Below are 23850 nucleotides of genomic sequence, written 5' to 3' on the forward strand. Positions count from 1 at the left end.
ACTAGTGACATACTAATGAATTCACAGTGACAGTGCTATCCCAACTTTATAGTAATTGTTAGAACTTCTAAGGAAAATAATTTCCTTTCTGAATGACCCCAGAGCAGCATGACTAGGTAATGATAAAAGGCCCTGGAAGGGGTTTAGAGGGGGAAGACCAAGAACAGCAACTGAGTATTCTGAAAGCCAATCCCTAAGCCCTGATTCTGACTTGCTAAGCACATTTAGATAAGTCACAAGTTTCTATGAACCTGAAGGTAAGTATAATATTCTTCAAGTTTTGAATGACATTTCTGCTAGTCACGTCAACTCTTCACACTGCTGTTTTAGAAAGCAAAAACAGGCCACTCAGACCCCTAAAAAACATATAAGACTGAACAGGAGCTCTTAGCAGCTTTAAGCTGGAATCCTTTGATTTATATAAATTAATATGCAAAAATTCCATATAGCCCATTCATGCCAAAAGTAGGTTGTCTTATTTTTTTTTTAAAAACCTTTAACTTCTGTGTATTGGCTCATAGGTGGAAGAGTGGTAAGGGTGGGCAATGGGGGTCAAGTGACCTGCCTAGGGTCACACAGCTGGGAAGTGTCTGAGGCCGGATTTGAACGTAGGACCTCCCGTCTCTAGGCCTGACTCTCAATCCACTGAGCTACCCAGCTGCCCCAGTAGCTTGTCTTATTATCATTATAAGGACGGAAACTGAAGAGATGTCCATCAATTGGGGAATGACTGAACAAGTTGTGGTATATGCTTGTAATGGAAACCTATTTTGTCATAAGAAATGACAAACGAGATGATCGTATAAAAACCTGGTTAAGACTTAAATGAAGCAATGCAAAGTGAAATGAGCAGAACCAGGAAATAATTGTACACAGTTACAATAATGTATGATGATCACCTGTGAATGATTTACCTATTATAAATAAGATAAGGATCCAGGACAACAGAAAAAGGATACCACCATAGGAGGGACAGAGTCAAAATGCAAATTGAAACATATGATTTTTTATTTCTTCCATGAATTTTTCTTTATTAAAAGCAGTATGTCTTCTTTCACAACATGATGAACCAGAAAATATGTATTATATGATAATATACATACAATCTATTTAATATTGCCTGCTTCTTGTACCTGGAAAGGTGAGAGAGAAGGAGAAAACATGGATGTAAAAAAATCAGAAAATGAATATTGAAAAATAGTATCAACATGTAATCTGGAAAAAAGAAAAAATTCTTATAATAAAAAAATCATTGCAAGGAGAATTGTAATATAGCATTGACTCTACTTTATCTTGTAAACTAAGCAGAGCTGCTCTTCAATAAATGTCTCAGAGAGTTAAACATTGTATAATCATGTGACATCACAACCAGGTTTTCTATTTTCCTTTGTAATAGAAAGATATATTGGGAAGAAAAACACATAATTCTGAATGAATTAAAAATGTTTATTAACTGCATACTGTTTAACATAGGAATTGTGTTAAGCATTGGAGATATAAATACAGAAGACAGTCCCTGTCCTCAATGAATTTTACATTTTAATGATGGAGTCAATATATATTTGGGAGAGGAATATATACTCTAGGGAAGGGTATTTTGGGGCTGAGAAGTCATAGGAATGATGAGTGTAGACATTGGGAAGTTGATGGGCATACTCTTTCCAGAATCAGTGATAGAATTCATTTTATTACATAATGTAAGCCAGAACAAAAGGTGGATATTTTGATTGTAAGAGTACTAGGCATAGAAGGATGGAGGATCAGGGTGAAACATGGTTGATGGTCTGGGGTTGACTTGATATAGTGGCCTCAGAATAGCATAAAAAAGTTGAATTATTTAGGTGTTCCAGGTAAAGTGTTTGAGAATATAGTTGCAATGGTATAGCAGCAGCAACATGGTAGCATGACAGGAAGATGGCCAGAGAGCATCAGAAGACCTGTATTTGAATCCTTTCTTTGTAACTTAACCTTCAGTTATCTTCTCTGTTGTTTTTTTTTCCCCTCCATCTCTAAAATAAAGTTGAATTAGGTTACTTATGGTGCCTTCTGGCACTAAAATGGAATAATTATAATTCTTCAAGTGCTAAATAAGTATTGCTATTATTATAAATTTTCAGTCTCTCCTCATTTTCCACTGTTGTGAGATGAGAGAATTATGGAAGAGGCCTTATGGTTCTTCCCGTAGCATTGTGTGTCTGTGAGAGTTGGACTATAAGTAAAGCTGAACACTGAGGAATTTACACTTTTGAAATGTGATCCTGGAGAAGACTTGAGAGTACCTTGGACAGTAAGGGGATCAAAACAGTCAAAATTTAAATTAATTCAGACTATTCACTGAAAGATCAAATACTAAAATCGAAGTTTAAATACTTTAGTCACATAATGAGAAGATAGGACTCGTTGAAAAAAACCTGATATTGGAAAGATTGAAGGCAAAAGGAAAAAGGGTCAGCAGAGGGTGAGATGAATAGATGGAATCCAGAGATGAGCATGAACTTGCCCAGACTTCAAGAGACAGTAGAAGATAGAAAGGCCTGATTTTCTATGGTCCATAGGATCATATGATTAGATAACTGAACGACAATTAGAGGTCATCTAATGCAACTCCCTAATTTTGTTAATGAGGAAACTGAGGTTCAAAGCCATAATGAGAGTTAAGAACAAAGCTAGAATTGAACCCAGTGTTCTTACTCTGTAAATCTCATGCTCTTTCAACTATAGCGTGTTGTATGTCCATAATGTCTCTGTCAAGTTTTAAAGAAACAAGATATTTCTTTCTGCTCTAAAGAATTTCCTGAATAAATTAGAGGTTTAGTATATTAATCATGCCCCACTGGATCATAGCTATGCTTTTCCTGGTACTCTTTCAGCAATGGAATAGTAGTATTAATTTTGTGATTTTTATCCCATATATTTAGTGATGATCCACAGTATGCTCCACTTTCTACAGAATTCTACAATCTACTCTCCTCTGTCTTCTTTGTCACCCACTCCCTCTCATACAAAGACATACTTTTTTGCCTTCATTTTAAGAGCGCCTTCCTTTTTTTCTTTTTTTAAGAAATTGAGATAGGAAAATAATGACTTCTAAAAAACATATGTTTACTTTTCTTTTATGAGAAACTGTAAGATATAGTGAATATAGTGCTAAGCTTGGTAAGAAAGACTTGAATTTGAATTTTGCTTCTAATAATTACTAGTTACATGGACATGGACAAATCATTCTACTTGAACCTCATCTATCAAATGGGCTTAATAATAAAACTGTTGTAGTATTCTTAGAAGACTAAAATGAAATAACATGTAAAATTCTGTAAACTTTAAAGCTATATATAATGACCATTGTTGTTATTAAACCTTGAAGCCTAGAGACAGCTTGGATAGACTAAGTAGATTCTTTCCAAAGAGCCATTTCCTTTAGGTATTACTTCCTGTCATGTTGGGAGAACATGTTTTGGAAATTATTCTGACCCTTATATTTGTCATGGTTGAGGTTCTTATCCTACTCCTATCCTAACTCTTATTTTCAGGAGGATATTCTATGAAACTGGTGGAGCTGGGAGCAGAGCCAGGTCATTGTGGAGAGTGGAACCCCTTCGCATAAGGTAAAAGAAGTATCTGGGTGCTTTGCATTCTCAAGCTTGAGTTCCTTCCCTCTTCTTATTTATTTGGCCTTTTTTCTTCACGGGTATAGTCTTACCCTTCTGTGGTTAGAATATAACTGTATTTTTCCCCTTTCTCTAGTTTTCAGGACAGCTTTGGTGCTCCCTAAGCTCAGCTACAACCCTTCTAGAAACCATATTATTGGGCTAAATCCCAAGGTTATCTTAGAGCATTGACAGAGAGTGCTTTGGTCTTCCAAATGTTTTTTTCAATTTTTTAAAATGCTGGTTCTTAGGATACAATATAAGAGTCCTGTTTTCCCTAAGTCACTTATTTAATGCTCTGGTAAGTTAACTTAAAATTCTATAGTATCTTACATTTACTCTCAGAAGTTTGCCTTTGACAGTTTTTTTCCCCTTTAAAATCATTCCATAAATATAATTTTTGTTTATCTACTTGCTTTTACATGGTGGTTATTTCTAATGATCTTTCAGAACTGCTAATATATTCTCTTTATTAGTATTTTAAAAATACATGCCTCTGTTCTTCCTATGATTTAAAAAAGTTTCTATTTCTAATTTTATTTTTCAGTGTTAATTCTTGCTTAATTCTTCAAAAGTATCATTTGCCCAAATGAGAATATGTCTCAGAAATACCTTGTCTATTTCTGTTTCCATCTGTCTTATTTTGGATGTTTTATATATTTAATTTGTTCTATAAAAAACTGTTTCACTACTGTTTTTGCTTTGCTCATTTTTTTTTGTAAATTTAACTTTCTTTTGAAGTTTAAAACCATTTTCTTATCTTTTGCTCTCATATTGCTATTTGTTTATTGACAAATGGGATGACTCAGGTTTCCTCAAAACCTCTAACTCAACCATCTTGACTGTCAATCAGTCAAGAAACAACTTATTAAGCCTACTGGGTTCCAGGAATCATGAAGTAGTAGAAGTCTGAGAATTTCTTCGTCCATTTGCCCTTAAATCTCACTATGATAATTACAATGAATTATAGAGGAAGAAATACATAAAATAGAATTATTCTTCTAAAACCTATGAATAAAGAACTACCCTGGATCTCCTTGGAATTGTAGGCAGTTATGCCCAGTGCTTCCATATCTTCAACCTAGGCTTCAAGTGAAGTACCTCTATAGTTACCTCTATTTTTCCCAACTACTTCAAGTATAAATTCTATGATGCATGCCAAGATTTGGTACTTAGTGTTGTAACATGGAGATGGCAGGGTGGAATTCCTGTAGAATTCTGGGTTGAGGCTTGACCCTGTATCTTGCAGGAATTCCATCCTACCATCTCCATGTTACAGTGTAAACTAAATTACTAAAAGACTGCTATTTTTCTATTAGATCTTAAACTCATTCCTTAAAACTTTTAATTGTTTAATTGTTTAATTGATTTGCTTTCTCAGTTAAAAATAATCTGAGAGTATATGAGCTAAGTTATCCTCTAAACCTGTACTTGTATTATACTTTCCATGGAAAGAAATGTATTTCTTCTTGCCTTAGAATACAATTTACAATGCTTCTGGAGAGACATTCATTTCATGCATTCTTTAAGATAGTTTCAAATGAGATTATGTTTTAAGTACCATATGTGTGGTCATTTTTTCCCCTGATAACAAGGCATTACCATATGAAGCTCCATAGGTTGATTACTGGCCTAATTTATTTTTCTATATATTGTTCATTTTCTTTGAATAATAACTGAAACAAAAAACACTTTTTTACTGTTTATCTTAAAGCTAGAAATGGTATTGAAATGGCTCTCCATGACATCCAGGTTCCATGTTGTGAATGCTTTTATAACCCAGTTCCATTATTTTCTTCTTCTCTTCTGGTCAGAGAAGTCTTTTGCATGAAAAGAACTGAGTCACTGAAGACTATGTAATTTCTCTTGAACCTGGATACTTCAAGTGACCTTTAAGTGGCAGAATTAACTTCACTATTAGAAACCCTTTGTCCTTATTTGTGCCCCTAAACCGTAGTCTAAAGGGGAAGATCAAATATTCATGAATTATACACAGACTTGCTTCCTAATTAAATCATTTGCACTGGAGAAGTAAATGGATTGCTGCACCATGGTTTTGTAAATTGACCTTCAGAAAGATTATAAGAAAACCCCTAAAATGCTAAGGTTTTTTTTAAAGTACTAATAAGATATTTAGTTCTTTGTTAGTATATAAATATAAATATTTTCTTCTGATTCATCTAGCTGGAGTGGCAGTAACATAAGGTGGGGTCAGGCCTTCCGACTTAGGCACATTACCACTGGCCAGTACCTGGCTCTGACAGAAGATCAAGGCCTTATCTTGCAAGAGAGGGGGAAATCAGACACCAAGTCCACAGCCTTCTGTTTCCGGGCATCAAAGGTAAGGAGGAAAAAAATTGGTAAAGCAAAATAGAGGGCCCTTTCCCATAGAGAAAAATTTGAAATCTATACAATAAAAAATATAGGAGACATATACTGACTGTGATAAGAGATCTAACTGGAACTAAGTAATGTCAAGCAATGAAACTGAAAGAAATGCTGTGATTTTTACCTTTTACCTTCCATTATTATTAGTTTGGTTAAATGGAAAACAGGACTTTGTGTGTGGGTGGAGGTTGCATATTTTAACTAAAACAGGACTTTTAAAAATGTGTATTTTTAAAAGCAACTTTCAAGACTACTTTAGAACAAAATTAAATGAAAAGGAACCAGATTTTAAATAACACAATGCCTGGCATGAGATGACAAAAATAATTGAGCACATTGCAGAGAAATATAGTCAGGACACTTTTTTTGCCTCTAGGCATGGTACAGTCCTAATAGATAGATAGTTTATAGGTAGTTTGCATATAGTCTCACTCATTAGATTATGAACTCCCTGAGACTAAACTCTGTCTTTTGTCTCTCTTTGTATCCCCAGCTTCTAGCACAGTACTTAGCACATTGTAGGCATTTAACAAGAAATTTTATTCACATAAAATTTAATTTTAAGAAAATCTGTAAGTTTTACCATATCACAGAAGGGATCCATGACACAAAAAGGATAAGAACTCCTAAAATAGAGAATCTCTAAGCTCTTTTTAGACTCAAAAATTTACTCATCTTTGAGTAAGAGAAGATGCTTATGCTAATCATGTATTCTATGCCTTAATAAATTCTCAATTTTAGGGGAAACCTTGTTCAAGTGAAAAAAAAATGATAGCCATTGCAATGGTTGTAGAAAGGCATAGCTAATGATAGTCCGACCCTTATGAGCATGTTCTGTTCTATTATCTACTTGATGAAGAGTTAGATTTTTGATTGGCTGCTGAGCTGTAACTGAAAATGCATATTAAAAAATTCTTATGGGTGAGCATGGCCCTTTTTTCCTTCTCTTTTAAAAGTAAGCAAAGAGGACCAGTGGTTGTTACTCTGTATGGGAGATGGGCCTTGGGGTTTTTTGGTCTGTCAAAGCTATTAGGAACTGACAGCTCTGGGAAATATGACTTGTCTCAGAGTAAGGATATATATCCTTCTTAGAATTCTAGGGGTATCCATGAGACATTGGGTTTTCTAAAACCATTAGGCCAAGCCTCCATCCTACTTTGATTATTTGATATTAATTATTTGATATTGATTATCCATTACAGTTCATATCTCCATTATATTAGTATCCTCCATTAATTAGAACTTTAGGATCAGTTAATTTTTTATATCAATCATCAATGTATATCAATTAATAAAGATATTTACTAATAAGTTTCAGTAAGAAAAGATGGTACGAGGCTATACATTGACCCCTTAGGGAAAGAGGAAGTTGGCATAAGGAACCTGCTATCGCTACTACTATTACTTCTCTCAGGAACAATAAGACCATGGTCCAAAATTCCTCTCTCAGGAGGAGGGCCATTGTTGTAAATTTAAAAATCTTGGAGACTTTCTACTAAATTTATGCATATTTATTAGTAAAGAGAAAGAAGAAAATTTTACCAGCCTACTTAACCAAAGACCCTAGCTGTGTTACTTCTACTCTTTGAGCTCCTAGTTTCCCCATGGGCCCAGCTAACCACATGGTTAGACCAGACAAATTAAGGCCAGCCAAGAAGCAGGCTTGCGTTCAAGAAGGGACCAAAGCCCAAGAGACTGAGTTCCCAGATTCCCCACAGGACTGGTCCTCTTCTGCCTGCTTGGCAAAGATTAGGATGACTGTGAAAGTTCCTTTCACAAGCTCAAAAATGGCAGAGAGCCTTCATACTTCTTTTGGCTCTTTTATCTTTGCTCAGGATGTTACACTTACTCCACTTTCAAACTGGACAGTCTGAGTCATGTGTTCTGACATCCAGGCACACCACTGGGTCAGGAGTCTTGCTTGCCAAGTTGGCAAATTAAGACACATGACTCTGTGATCCCTATTAGGTGAGATTTCTGGGAACCAGTGGTCCCCTAGATATTTAATTTACACACTATGGCAGCCAGGCTCATCACCAGAAAAGAATGAAGGGTTAACCTGCCTCCAAATGAATCTTTTAAATGTACTGCTAGTTCTGGCTAGGCAGTAATTCAAAAATTTATCTCTTCATTACATGATTTTTTTGGTCCAGTAAAAGAATCGCTACACATACTTGAAAATCTACATAGGGACTCAAGTGCCCAACCCAAGATCTTAAGGACTGGACTCTTACAATTACAAAGGGAAAAGAGGATATGCAGAAAATTACAGAGACCACTATAATTTACTTCTGTTCATTTATATAAAGCACATTAAAATAACATTTTTACTTGCCAAACTGCTATCCTTAAAAGTGAAAAATATATGAGTTGCAATTTTATCTGTAAAATTATAATAATGATGTAATAAGTAAAATGAAAAGATTAGAGTAAATGAAAACTTTAAAACCTCTCTTACTTCCTTTGTTAGATGATTTTGTAATAAATATATAATATAATGAACACAATATGTAGAAAAACAAGAAACATTTTTTCATGGCAGGCATGGTCATCTTACCTTGATTTGTTCACATTTATCTTAAAAACAATTGAAAGGTTAAAAACAGTTACAAGGAGTAAGTAAATGTACATAAAATTTTTCATTTGCACGATATAGTTAATGTCTATTCCCTTTCACTAATTATTTTATGTAAAATTTAGCCCATCAAAAAGTACAAAAAATTAACATAATGGCATTACATTCACCTTGTCCACATGTTGCTGTAAATTTAGCCTTAAAGAAAAAAATTTTTTGAAGGGTTATTTAACTTGCTTTTTTTCCTTACTTTTTCCAAAAAATATACAAATTCATTAAATGTCATAGTAATATAATATTTTAAAATGAAAATATTAGATTATATAGTACTTTAGGATTTTAAAAGTTTTTCTTCACAATAACCCTATAAGATAAGTATACAAGTATTGTCTTCTATATTTTATAAAGGAGGAAACTAAATCTCTAAGAAGGTAACTTTCCCACAGTCATTAGATTCAAATTTATCTCTTATCTCTTCTGGGTCAGTATTGCATTTTTTTCTGTTCTGCCATCTCTGCATTATAAAGAGACAGCTGAAATATTCAATCTTAGTATAAAAGAATGTTTTTTTCAATGTTACACCACTCTATAGCAGAAATAAACAAAATTGTTATAAATAATTGCAATCATAACAATCAAATCCCAAAATTTCCATCATCTTTAGCAACTCTGAACTTAAAGTGCTATATAAATCTGAGCTGTTTGACAAATTAAACTTAAACAGTGCCTATCTTCACTAAAACTATAATAGTCTACAACAGATGGACAACACAGGCAGAAAAGTGACTCATATTTGAGTCCTAATTTAAGTCCTAATTTATTTGACTTTAAGTATTTTATATTTTACCAATTACAGGTAAAATTATTTTTAACATTTATTTTTTAAAAATTGATTTCCGAATTTTTACTCTTTCTCCTCTCCCAACTCCCTAAAATAATAAATGATTTTATATGAGTTAAACATGTGTTAATAACGCAAAATATATCTACATACTAATCATGTTGTAAAACAATGCAGTAAAAAAGAACCCATGATGAAAATAAAGTGAAAAATATAATGTGTTTCAATCTGCATTCAGACTCCTTCAATCCTCTTGGTGGATTGCATTTTTCATCATGAGTCCCTTGGAATTTTCTTGGATCATTGTATTGCTGAGAATAGCTAATTGATTCATAGTTAATCATCATATAACATTGCTGTTATTGTATACTATGTTCCCCTAGTCCTGTTCACTTTACTTTGCATCAATTCATTTAAGTTTATTCAGGTTTTTTTTTTTTAAATCATACTGCCCATCACTTCTTATATAGCATAATAATATTCTATCATAATCATATACCACAACTTGTTCAGCCATTCCCCATTTAACGGACTTTTCAATTTCCAGTTCTTGGCTACAACAAAAAGGCACTATAAATATTTTGGCACAAATAGGTCCATTTCTTTTAAAAAGAAATCTCCTTGGGATATTGACCTAATAGAGGTATTGCTGGGTCAAAGTGTATGCTCAGTTTTATAGCCTTTTAGGAATAATTTTAAATTGCTCTCCACAGCAGTTTGTATCAGTTCTCAACTGTTCCAATAGTACATTAATATTTCAATTTTCCCACATCTCTTCTAACATCAGTAATTTTCCTTTTATATCATATTAGCCAATCTGATAGGTGTATAGGGGAGGGGAGGGAAGGAGGGAGAGAAGCTGAATCACAAAATGTCAGAAAACAATGGTCAAAAAATGTTTCTACATGTAACTGAAAAAATAAAATATAAAAAATAGTGATTTTGACCATTTTTCAAATGATTATAAATTACTTTGATCTTTTCTGAAAACTATCTATTCATATCCTTTGACCATTTACCAAATGGGGAATCTTTTTATTCTCATAAATTTGATTCAGTTCTCTATAAATTTGAGAAATGAGGCCTTTATCAGAGACTTTCCTTGTAAAAAAACTTCCCCAACTTTATGCTTTTCTTCTTATTTTGGTTGCTATGGTCTTATTTGTGCAACCCCTTTTTAAGCTTAATATAATCAAAATTATCAATTTCATGTCTTGTAATGATCTCTATGTCTTGCTTGGTCATATATTCTTCCCTTATTCGTAAATCTAATAGGTAAATTATTCTATGCTCCCCAAAACTGCTTATGGTATCACCTTTTACGTCTAAATCATGTACTCATTTTGAACTTATCTTAGTATACTATGTGAGATAATGGTTTATGCCTAATTTCTTCCAAACTGTTTTCTAGTTTTCCCAGCAGTTTTTTTCAAATAATGAGTTTTTGTCCCAAAACCTTGAATCTTTGGGATTTTCAAATACTAGATTACTCTAGTCATTTACTACTGAGTATTGCATGCCTAATCTCTTCCACTGCTCCACCATTCTGTTTCTGAGCCATTATGAAATTTTTTTGATGATTGCAACTTTATGATAGAGTTTGTGATCTGTTACAGCTAGGCTATCTTCCTGTACATTTTTTCCCCATTAATTCCCTTACTTTTTCATTTTTGATACTGGTAATTCGGTTTTCTTCTTTCTTTTTTTTAAATCAAAGTCATTTGTACATCTTACTGGTTTTTCATAAAACTAGCTCTAATTTTATTAGTTCAATGGTTTTCTTACCTATAATTTTATTAATATTTCCTTTAATTTTTAAGATTTCCATTTTGGTATTTAATTTGGGATTTTAAATTTGTTCTTTTTCTAGTTTAGTTCCATGCCCAATTTATTGATCTTTCTCTATTTTATTGATGTGAGCATTTAGAGAGAGAAATTTCTCCCTAAGTATAGTTTTGACTGTATCCCATATATTTTAGTATTGTCATTATTGTTAATCTCTTTAATGAAATTATTATCATTTCTATGACTTGTTCTTTGACCCACTCACTCATTATGATGATTGTTTAGTTGCCAATTCATTTTTAACCTGTATTTCTACTGCCTTTTATGGAATATAATTTATTGCATTATACTCTGAAAAGAATGCATTTAATATTTCTGCTATCTGCATTTAATTGTGAGGTTTTTATGCCCTAAAACATGGTCACTTTTTTTTTCAAGTGCCATGAAATTGAGAAAAAGATAGTCTTTTATGTTCTAATTTAATTTTTTCCAGAAGTCTATCATATCTAACCTTTCTAAGATTCTATTCACTTCCTTCACTTCTTTCTTAATTATTTTATGTGTAGATTTTATCTAGTTCTGAGAGGGGAAGGCTGAGATCTCCTACTTGTATTCTTTTACTAGTTCCTCCTGCAATCAATTTACTTTCTTTAAAGTTTTAGATACTATACTATTTGGTCTGTCTGTTTTTAGTATTAATAATACTTCATTACATATGGTACCTTTTATCAAGATATAGTTTCCTTCCTCATCTCTTTTGATTAGATCTATTTTTGCTTTTGCTTTGTATGAGATCATGATTGCTACCTCTGCTTTTATTTTACTCTAACACATAGCATTTGGATTTTTAACCAATAAAAATATGAGGTCATTTCTCTGGGAATAAAATTATTAATATATGCGTGCATCTGCTAGCAAAAAGTAACTCTTTCACTGGACTCTTGAGTAAAAAGAATGAGTGAGGCCTGTCTCTTGTTTATAAAGGACATTATATCCTCTTTCTGATTGGCCTTGAACTTAGAACCATTCTTAAGAGTTCCTAGTTAATGGATGTTTCAAAAGAGAGGAGTATTTCAAAAGAGATACCTCAACTTCTTCCTCATTACTTCATCATAGGTGAGTTCAGTCTTTTGCTAAGACCATGACGATGCCAGCATATTCTGCATGTGGGTGGACCACTGTACTTTAAATGAGCTCAACATGACTGCTTAATACACTCTTAGTTTTTCAGCTATGTCAGAGTTCACTATGTTTGGTCAGCCCTGTCCTTAATCCTTATATCTTAACAGAAGAAGGAAGGTTCCAACCCAGTTTCATAACCTGGGAGGGGAAACTGGAAGTCTGAACTTTTGTGGCAATTTTCAGTCTAACCTCAGGGGACCTAAAGGGAAGATTATTTCCCAGCAATGTCATAATTCAATATTAATTTTCCATAAGCTAAATCATAATTGATTTTACTCTAACCTCCATTGCCATTTACTCTGTATGTGTCTCTATTTCAAATGTATTTCTTGTTAAAAAAACTCACTGTAGGATTCTTATTTTTAATATGTTCTGCTATCTCCTTTTTTATGGGTGAGTTCATCCCATTCACATTCACAGTTATGATTACTAACAAATTTCCTTAGATCCTATATTTCTCTCCCTTTTTCTCTCTTCTCTCTTTCACCTTGTCCCTCCTCATAGGTGTATTTCTTCTGACCACCACCTCCACCAATTTATCTTTCCCTTCTATCAGCATTCCCCTTTCTTTTATCCCCTTCTCTTCCTACTTGCCTATAGGGTAGGATAGATTTCTCAACCCAATTGATTGTAGATATTATTACCTCACTGAACCAATTCTGATTAGAGTAAAGTTCAAGCACTGTCCACCAGTCACTCTTTATACCTCTTTATATAAGATAATTTACCCCATTCTGCCTCTCCTTCCCTTTCTCCCAGTGCAAACCTCTTTCTCACTCCTTCATTTTGTTTTATTTTTATCATCCTACCATAATCAACTTACTCCATCACTACCCTCTGTGTATACTCCTTCTAACTGCCCTAATAGTGATAAAGTTCTTAAAAATTACAAGTATCAATGGAGCCGAAATGGTGAAGAAGGTACGCAGGCCCACCTGCTCTTTACCAAATTAAATTCCAAAACTAAGATATCATGCCTCTAAATGAATTCTGGAGCAGTATAACCCACAAAAAGATAGATAGCTGAAGTAAATTTTAGCCCAAAACAACTTAGGCCAGTACAAAAGATCTGTTGCATCAAAATGGAAGTGGAGTGCAAAAGCAAGCCAAGGCAGGGCCTACTGAATCAACAGGCCTTTGGGGCAAGTGAATCAGGAGCAAAGGTTTCTAAAGCTCTCAGCCACAGATGATCAGGGAGGTCAAAATGCTTAGAAGGTGATTTAGGGGTCTCTTTGCTGGTTTGGGGTGCAAGACTTTTGTTGCATTGTCCATACACAGATTCTGGTTGCAGTCCTGGGTTACCATCTCAGGGTGAGGAGAAGTATGAGCACACACCAGTGCTTGTGGCCACAGGGGAGGAGATTAGAGGACCCTGGTTGCAATTCCAAGATGGAAAAGAGTGCTTGTGGTTTCTCATAGCCCAGAGCACCAGCCTGGAGAAAATTAAACACGCCTCTCCTAACATCATGTCATCATGGAAGAATTGAAAGGTCATGGATCCCCAGAGATAGGACTGAAGGCAGCTACATTAAGAACATGAAACCTGGGAGCAGCTGGGTGGCTCAGTGAATTGAGAGTCAGGCCCAGAGATGGGAGGCTCTGGGTTCGAATCTGGCCTCAGTCCCTTCCTAGCTATGTGACCCTGGGCAAGTCACTTAACACCCATTGCCTAGCCTTACCACTCTTCTGCCTTAGAACCAATACCCAGTATTGATTCTAAGATGGAAGGTAAGGGTTATTATTTTCAATAAAAATATTTTTTAAAAAAAGTACATGAAACCTGGATTAGTACTCCCTTAATAAGTTACATAAACCAATTTGAATAGTTTTTTTTTCCAGGGGAAAAAAGAAAAAGATTAGAAAATGAACAAATAACAACAATAAAAAAAAGAAACTCAACAAAAATACTTATTTTGTTGATAGGGAAGACCAAAATACAAACTCAGAAGATAACAATAAAGTCAATACTGTTGTATCCAGAGCCTCCAAGAAAAAATAGGAATTGGTTTCGAGATCAAAAAGAATTAATGGATTTACAAAAATAGAAATTGTCTAGATTAACAGCAGAAGAAATTGAATACCTAAATAATGCCATATCAGAAAAAGAAATTGAACAAGCCATCAAAGAACTCCCTAAGAAAAAATTGCCAGGGCCTGATGGATTCACAAGTGAATTCTATCAGACATTCAAAGAGCAACTAATCCCAATACTATACAAATTATTTGATATAATAAGCAAAGAAGGAGTCCTACCAAATTCCTTTCATGACACAAATATGGTACTGATTCCAAAGCCAGGTAGATCAAAAGCAGAGAAAGAAAACTACAGACCAATCTCCCTAATGAACATAGATGCAAAAATCTTAAATAGAATACTAACAAAGAGACTCCAGCAAGTGATCAAGAGGATCATCCACCATGATCAGGTGGGATTTATACCAGGAATGCAAGGATGGTTCAACATTAGGAAAACCATCCACATAATTGACCATATCAACAATGTAACAAACAAAAATCACATGATTATCTCAATAGATGCTGAAAAAGCCTTTGACAAAATAACCATTCCTTTTGAAAACCCTGGAAAGTATATGAATAGAAGGACCTTTCCTAAAAATAATAAACAGTATATACCTAAAACCATCAACAAGCATAATATGCAATGGGGATAAATTAGAAGCCTTTCCAATAAGATCAGGAGTGAAACAAGGATGCCCGTTATCTCCTCTATTATTTAGCATTGTACTAGAAACACTAGCAGTAGCAATTAGAGAAGAAAAAGAAATTGAAGGTATCAAAATAGCCAATGAGGAGACTAAGCTATCACTCTTTGCAGATGATATGATGGTCTACTTAAAAAATCATAGAGAATCAACTAAGAAGCTTGTAGAAATAATCAACAACTTTAGCAAAGTTGCAGTATACAAAATAAATGCACATAAATCATCAGCATTTCTATATATTTCCAACACATCACAGCAGCAAGAGGTAGAAAGAGAAACACCATTTAAAAATCACCCTAAAGAAAATAAAATACCTAGGAATCTATCTACCAAAACAAACACAGCAATTATATGAAAACAACTACAAAACACTTTCCAAACAAAACTAAATCTAAACAATTGGAAAAATATTGATTGTTCATGGGTAGGATGAGCTAACTTAATAAAAATGACCATTCAACCCAAATTAATTTACCTAGTTAGCACCATACCTATCAAACTACCAAAAAACTTTTTTTTACTGAATTAGGAAAAACTATAACAAAGTTCATCTGGAATAACAAAAGATCAAGAATATCAAGGGAAATAATGAAAAAAATGTGAAGGAAGGTGGCCTAGCAGTACCAGATATTAAACTGTACTATAAAGCAGCAGTCATCAAAACAATATGGTACTGGCTAAGAGACTGAAGGGAGGATCAGTGGAATAGACTTGCGGTAAGTGACATCAGCAAGACAGTGTATGATAAACCGAAAGAGCCCAACTTTTGGGACAAAAATCCATTATTTGACAAAAACTGCTGAGAAATTTGGAAAACAATATGGGAGAGAATAGGTTTAGATCAACATCTCACACCATACACCAAGATAAATTCAGAATGGGTGAAAGACTTAAATATAAAGAAGGAAACTGTAAGTAAATTAAGTGAACACAAAATAATTTACTTGTCATATCTCTGGGAAAGGAAAGATTTTAAAACCAAGCAAGAGTTAGAGAAAATTACAAAATGTAAAATAAATTATTTTGATTATATAAAACTAAAAAGCTTTTGTACAAACAAAAACAATGTAGCAAAAATCAGAAGGGAAACAACAAATTGGGAAAAAAATCTTTATAACAAAAAACTCTGACAGGGGTCTAATTACTCAAATATACAAGGAGTTAAACCAATTGTATAAAAATCAAGTCATTCCCAATTGATAAATGGGCAAGAGACATGAATAGGCAATTTTCAGATAAAGGAATCAAAACTATCAATAAGCACATGAGAAAGTGTTCTAAATCTCTAATAATTAGAGAAATGCAAATCAGAACAACTCTGTGGTATCACCTCACACCTAGCAGATTGGCTAAAATGAAAGAAGGGGAGAGTAATGAATGCTGGAGGGCATATGGCAAAACTGGGACATTAATACATTGCTGGTGGAGCTGTGAACTGATCCAACCATTCTGGCTGGCAATTTGGAACTATGCTCAAAGGGCTATAAAAGAAGGCCCTTTGATCCAGCCATACCATTGTTGGGTTTGTACCCCAAAGAGATAATAAACAGACTTATATGAAAATATTTTTAGCTATGTTTTTTTGTGGTGGCAAAAAGCTGGAAAATTAGGGTATGCCCTTCAATTGGGGAATGGCTGAACAAATTGTGGTATATGCTGGTGATGGAATACTATTGTGCTGAAAGGAATAATAAACTGGAGGAATTCCATGTGAACTGGAAAGACCTCCAGGAATTGATGCAGAGTGAAAGGAGCAGAGCCAGAAGAACATTGTACACAGAGACTGTACACTGTGGTAAAATCGAATGTAATGGACTTCTGTACTAGCAGCAATGCAATGACCCAGGACAATTCTGAGGGATTTATGGAAAAGAATGCTACTCATATTCAGAGGAAGAACTGCAGGAGAGGAAACATATAAGAAAAACAACTGCTTGAACGCATGGGTTGAGGTGGACATGATTGGGGATGTAGACTCGAAACTACCACACCAATGCAACTAACAACAATTTGGAAATAGGTCTTGATCAATGACACATGTTAAAAGCAGTGGAAATGTGCATCAGCCATGGGTTGGGGGATTGTGGGGAGTGAAGGGGAATGTAGGGGTATGAATCATGTAACCATGTTAAAAATAAATATTAATTAATTGAAAAAAAAGACAGGATTGCCATATGGAAATAGAGGTACAAAAATTCATTGAGGAAAAGAGCTCTTTGAAAAGTAGAACTGGCTAAATGGAAAAGGAAGTGCTCACTCAACTAAATCATGCCTTAAAAATTAGAATTGGGTAAGTGGAACCACATGAGACATCAAGAAAAATCAAAGTCAAAATAATGAAAAAAATAGAAGAAAATGTGAAATATCTCATTGGAAAAACAACTCACGTAGAAAGCAAATCTAGGAGAGATAATCTAAGAATTAATGGATTATCTGAATTCCATAATTCCAAAAGAGCTCAAATATCATTTTTCAAGAAATTATCCAGGAAAACAAAACTGCCCTGATATTCCAGAACAGTGATGGTGAACCTTTTAGAGACTGCATGCCATGCCCAAACAGAATATCAGGTAATTCCCCCACCCCCACTGTCTTATCCCACATAGGGGAGGGAGAGAATACTACCATTGGGCTACTGGCTAGAGGGGCAGTTGCTGTGAAAAAATGTCATCATGCATGGTGGAGAGGGGGAAGGGAGCAGTTCTGCCTGAGTCCCTCTGCCTTTCTGATAACAAACTCTGGTAGGGGACAACATGGCAGGGGACTACATGCATGCCCACAGAAAGTGTTCTTCATGCCTTCTTTGGTACATTTGCCACAGGTTTGCCATCGTGGTTCTAGAATGAGAGAGCAAAACAGAAATTGAAAGGCTACCAATTACCTCTTGAAAGAGTTCCCAAGAGTATACTCCCAGTAATATTACAGCCAAATTCCAGATCTCAAAGAGAAAATATTGCAAGCAGTCAAAATGAAACAATTCAAATATGTTGTGGAGTCACAGTCAGAATAGCCCAAATTTAGTACTTCTACATTAAGGATCAGAATGCCTGGAATATGATATTCCAGACGGCAAAGGAACTAGGACTTCAACTAAGAACCACTTACCTAGAAAAACTGAGCATAATCCTTTGGGGGAAAAATGAGTATTTAGTGAAATTACTTTCAAACATTCCTATTCAAAAGATCAGAATGGAATGAAAAATTTTACTCTCAAGTACATGACTCAACAGAAACATAAAAAGGTAAATAGAAAAATGAAATTAAAATCTACATGGGAAAATGATTCTTGTAACTCCTAAGAACTGTCGTGGGTAAAAGAAGGATGGATGGGAAAGGTAGGGAAAGAAGAAGTGTAGCCCCCAACCCCTGTAGGGAAATTAGCCAGAGCTTTTTAAAGATAGGCTGCGAAGAACAAAAATCAAGATAGACTTAAGGGATATTAAGCTGGATTTATTTAGATTAGGAAAAGAAAGATTTGGGAAAGCCAGGGAAAATTAGATCTCCAGCAGTTAGCTGGGACCAAAGAGGGCAAAAGACTCTCCTCCATTGAAGGAAAAAAAGGCACTCCAGAGAAAAAAGGCGCCAGGAGAAAAGGTGCCAAAACCAGTGCCCCCTCTCTTCTTTTATACTTTCTCAGACACCTCCCACAAAGGAAATAGGATGTTTCTGAAGAAGTCAAGGGAGAGAGTCCTGGGAGATGTAGTCTTCCAGGCTACAGAGCCATTCCAAAAAAACGCCTAGAACTTTATCGTTATTAGGGGAGTTAGAAGCAGTATTCATAGAGAACAAGAATGTAAATTGAATATGATGGGATGATATTTTTAAAAATAAAATTAAGACATGAGAAAGAACATGCCTTGGGAGAAGGAAAAAGGGAAAAATAGAATGAAGTAAATTATCTCATGTAAAATATTCAAGAGCTTTTATAGTGGGTTGGGGGAGATGGTCAGAGGTGGGAAGGGTAGTATGTAAACCTTACTCTCATTAGAACTGGCTCAATGAGAAAGAAAATATAAAGTCATTTGGGAATAGAATTTATCTTACACTAGAAGAAAGTAGAAAAGGAAGGGAGTAAGAAAAGAGGGGGAGGTGCTGATAGAAAAATGGTCAAATTGGTGAGTATGGTGGGCAGAAACTAAACAGAGGGAAATAGGATGTATAGTAATACACAATAATCATAATGGTGAAAAACAATTTTTATAATGTGTCTCTAGTAAAGGATTTATTTCTCAAAGATATAAATGAATCAAATGTATAAGAATACAAATCATTCCGCAATTGATAAATGGCCAAAGGCTATGAACAGGCAGTTCTGACAAAGTAAGTAATGATCTTTCATCATGCAAAAAATGCTATAAATTACTATAATTAAAAAAATGCAAATTAAAACAACTCTGAGGTACCACCCCACCCTATCAGCTGTCTACTAATGATGGAAAAGGAAAATGACAAATCTTGGAGGATATGTGGAGAAAGTGATGTGGAATGTGGGAAAGGGGGATGTGGGAGAATTAATGCACTGGGGGTAGTGGGGTGTTGTGAACTGATTCAGCCATTCTAGAGATAAAAACAATATGTAGAAAAGTATTTAAAGCAGATCTTTTTGTGAGGACAAAGAATTGGAAAGTGAAGATATACCCAACAATTGGTAAATAGCTAAGTAAGTTATAGTATGTAATTATAATGGAATATTATTGTGCTGTAAGAAATGACAAGCTGGAAGAGCTCAGAAAACCCTGGTAATACTTATAAGAAATGATGCAGAGTGTAGTAAGCAAAACCAGGAGAATATTGTACCAATGACAGCAATACTATACAAAGAACAACTATGAATGACTTAGTAATTCTCAACAATACAATGATCAAAACAATCCCAAGGGACTCATGATAAAAAAAAAAGCCTACTACTTCTAAAGAAAGAATGGAATTTGAATCCAGACCAAAGCAAACTTTTTTCACTCTCTTCCTTAATTTTTTTGTTCTTGTCCTTCCACAAAGGGAATAATATAGGAAAATGTTTTACATGATTTTACATGAAAAGTCTATACCAGATTGCTTACCATCTCAGCAGTGGTAAGAGGGAAGGAAGGAAGGAGGAAGAGAATTTGAGACTCAAAATTCTTTTTAAAATGTAGGAAACTGTTTGCACATATAATTGGAAATTTTTAATATTTTTTAAAGTAGAGAAGTAGATAAATGGGACAAGTCTGGGCAAGGGAGAAGCAGAAACAATGGAACCCAATAACTTTAATGAAGGAGATAACATAACAAAGTTAACAAGTATCATCATAAGAATATAAACAATTTAACTTTATTGAATTTCATGTTTTTTCTTTCCTGTTTATTTTTATGCTTCTATTAAGTCTTGTATTTGCAATCAGATATTCTGTTCAGCTCTGTTCTTTCCATCAGGAATGCTTGAAAGTCCTCTATTTCATTAAGTAGGCTTTACCATTTTTCCCCATGAAGAATTATGCTTAGTTTTGCTGAGTAAGTGATTCTTGACTGTAATCCTAGTTCCTTTGCCTTTCAGAATAACATACTCCAAGCTCTCTGATACTTTAACATAGATTCTGCTAAATCCTGTATAATTCTAAACATGGTTCCATAATAATCAATTGTTTCTTTCTGGCTACTTGAAATACTTTCTCCTTGACCTGGGAGCTTTGGGATTTTGCTATACTATTCCTGAAAGTTTTAATTTTGAAATCTCTTTCAGGAGATGATTACCGAATACTTTAAATTTCTACTTTACACTATTTTTCAAGATTATCAGGGCAGTTTTCTTTAAAAAAATTTTTGTAATGTAATGTCCAGGTTTTTTTAAAAATCATGGCTTTCAGATAATCCAATAATTCCTAAATTATTTCTCCTATGTCTGTTTTCTAGGTTAGTTGTTTTTCCAATAAAATATACTTTTTATTTTTCCATTCTTCTGATTTTTAAAATCATTTCTTGTTATCTCATAGAGTCATTAACTTGCACTTGCCCAATTCTAATTTTTAAGGAATTATTTTCTTTATTCAGATTTTGTATCCATTTCCATTTGATCAATTCTCCTTTTTAAAGAGTTGGATTTCTTCAGTGAATTTTTGTACATTTTCCCCACTTTTTTTGTGCTTACTTTACCAAGGACTCTTTTTTTGATGTTGTCTCTTTTTTCATGATTTTATCACATCACTCTCTTTTCTTTTCCCTATTTTTCTTCTACATCTCTTATTGTATTTTTTAAATCCTTTTTGAGCTCTTCTAGGAGTTCTTTTTTGGGCCTGAAACCATTTCACATTTTTCTTTGATACTTCTCATGTAGGAGTTTTAACATTGTTGTTTTCTTCTTAACTCTTTGTAATTTGATTTCCACTTCTATCCCTCAATTGAAATTGCTCATTAAAGTTACCAATAATATCTTAATTGCCAGATCTCCTTTTCTCAGGCATCAACCTTTTTAACCTGATGGCAGCATTTGATATGCTTTCTCCTCCTAGATTCTCTAAATTTTTGTGACATTGCTCTTCACTGGCTCTCCTGCCCATCTGACTATATCTCTTCACTCTTTTTATTATTTATTCATATCACATCCACTGACTATCCCTCGAGGCTTTACCAAAGGTCTTGTTCTATTCTCTCTTTATACTCTCTCATTTGGTGGCCTTATTAATTTTCTGTGGTTACAGTTACCATCTCTGTGAACATGACTCCCAGATCCTCTATCACAAATTGCCTAATAGACATTTTAAAATAAAAGTTCCATTGATATCTTGAACTTAATAGATCCAAAAAATTGAATATTTTCCCCAAATTTGTCCCTCTCCTGAACTGTTATTATCAGAACACTGTCATATTTCTAGTCATCTAGGTGTGCAAGCTTGCTCTCATGCTAGACTTCTCTCACTCAATATCCAAATCCTGTCGTTTCTGTCTCCTAATGTCTCTTAAATAAATCTCCTTCACTCCAGTAACACAGCCACCACTTCTTTTCAGTCCCTTTTCAACCCTTTCCTGGACTATAGCAATATACATACTTTCTCTAACCTTTACCTATTCCAGTCTCTCTCTATATACAATTATCAAAGTTATTTTCCTAAAATACATGTCACTCCCTATTCAGTAAGCCCCAGTGACTCCCTGTTATCATGAGGACTGATTCTATAAACTTTTCTTTTTCTTTTTTATTAATTTTAAATAAATTAAATAAAATATTTTAAATAATTAAATTTACATTTAAATTTGTTCCCAGGTTGGCCCCTTCTTACTTTTACAGTCACCTAGTAAGATGGTCATCTACCTGAGAGGCAGTATAGCTTTAGAAAAAGTTGAGGAATAGTTGATGTGATGTTTGCTGCCTGACAACTTCAGGAGAAATGCCAAGAGCACAACATTCATGGACAACATTCTATCTATACACATCTATACATATCTATACACAATCAAATATAATCTAATCAGCAAACTCCTATGCCTTCCAAATGAATGAATACCAGGCTCATGACAATGTGATTTCCACTATAGACAACATTTATCAGTCTCACCAAAACCTTTGATACTGTCAGTCAAGAGTGCCTGTGGAATATCATTTGATTGCCTGAGTTCACCAGTATTATATGCCAGCTCCATGATGGCATGCTTGTACAGATTCTTGACAACGAATTATGCTCGTGTCCTTTTCTAGTCATTAATGTAGTAAATCAGGGCTGTGTGCTATAGTGTTCTAGCCTTTTTGCTGAGTATTTAAAGTATTTGTATCATTATTCCCTAGGAATCTTAGCTTATAAATTTCTTTCTCTTATTTTTGATTTTGATATTAAGAACACATTTGTGTTATAAAAAAAGAATTTGGGATTTCCTTTTTTCCTATTTTTGCAGTTTATGCAATGTTGGAAACAATTATTATTTGAATGTTTGATGGAGTTTACTTCTTATATATAGCCAAGCCTGATTTTTGTCCATTTGGAGGAGTTTGTTTATGGCTTGTCCAGTTTCTTTTTCATGTGTAGGTTATTTAAAGTCTAAGTTTCCCATCTGTTAACACGAGTGTTTTATATTTTCATATATAATAATTTCATTCATTTAGTTTTGTTGACACATAATTAAGCAAAATAGTTTCTAATAATTTCATTTATTTTTTTCATGCTGTTGATTTCTCCCTTTTTATTTTCTGATACTTGGTTTTTCTTTTCTAAACAAAAGAAAGAAAACTAGAGATTTTATTGTTTTCTAATGGTTTATACTTTCATTTTTCAGTAATTATTTTTCATTCAGTTTTCTCATCTTTTATTTAATTTCCATAATTTATAGCTTGATGTCTAATTGGCACTTTAAAATTTCTGTTTTACTCTTTTAGTTACATGTCTAATTCTTTGATCTATTTCTTCTGTTGTTAATGATAATGAAAAAAGTCTCTAGAGGTACACATTTTCCCCTTATGACAGATTTGATTATGTCCCCAAAGTTTTGTATGTTGTCTCATTTTTGTCATTTACTGTTGTTATGATTTAAATTCTCAAGTTATTTTTGGGTAAAAATGTCAGTTGATTTTTATCAATTCATTGGTTAGATCAACATCATAATCAATAAAGTGACATAGGCCAATGGGCTTTTCTCAACGTCTAGAGATCCTGAAGCTTAGTCAGGCAGGTCAATAGATAGAATTTTAGGAGCTCATTATTCAGCCTCTCTTTTGAACATCCCAAGATATCTCTAAATGATAAA

General features: G+C 33.9%; 1 protein-coding gene across 1 annotated transcript in view; it reads left to right on the forward strand.

Annotated features, from left to right (window-relative positions):
• The window catches only part of RYR3 (ryanodine receptor 3), a 570927-nt gene that overhangs the window by 103658 nt on the left and 443419 nt on the right, over nucleotides 1-23850 (forward strand). The window contains exons 9-10 of the mRNA XM_044660040.1: nucleotides 3531-3605; nucleotides 5832-5988. Of these exons, the coding sequence (XP_044515975.1) occupies nucleotides 3531-3605; nucleotides 5832-5988 (232 nt within the window). The remainder of the gene's footprint in view (nucleotides 1-3530; nucleotides 3606-5831; nucleotides 5989-23850) is intronic.

The sequence above is a fragment of the Gracilinanus agilis genome, chromosome 2 (genome assembly GCF_016433145.1).
Source record: "Gracilinanus agilis isolate LMUSP501 chromosome 2, AgileGrace, whole genome shotgun sequence".
Lineage (NCBI taxonomy): Eukaryota > Metazoa > Chordata > Mammalia > Didelphimorphia > Didelphidae > Gracilinanus > Gracilinanus agilis.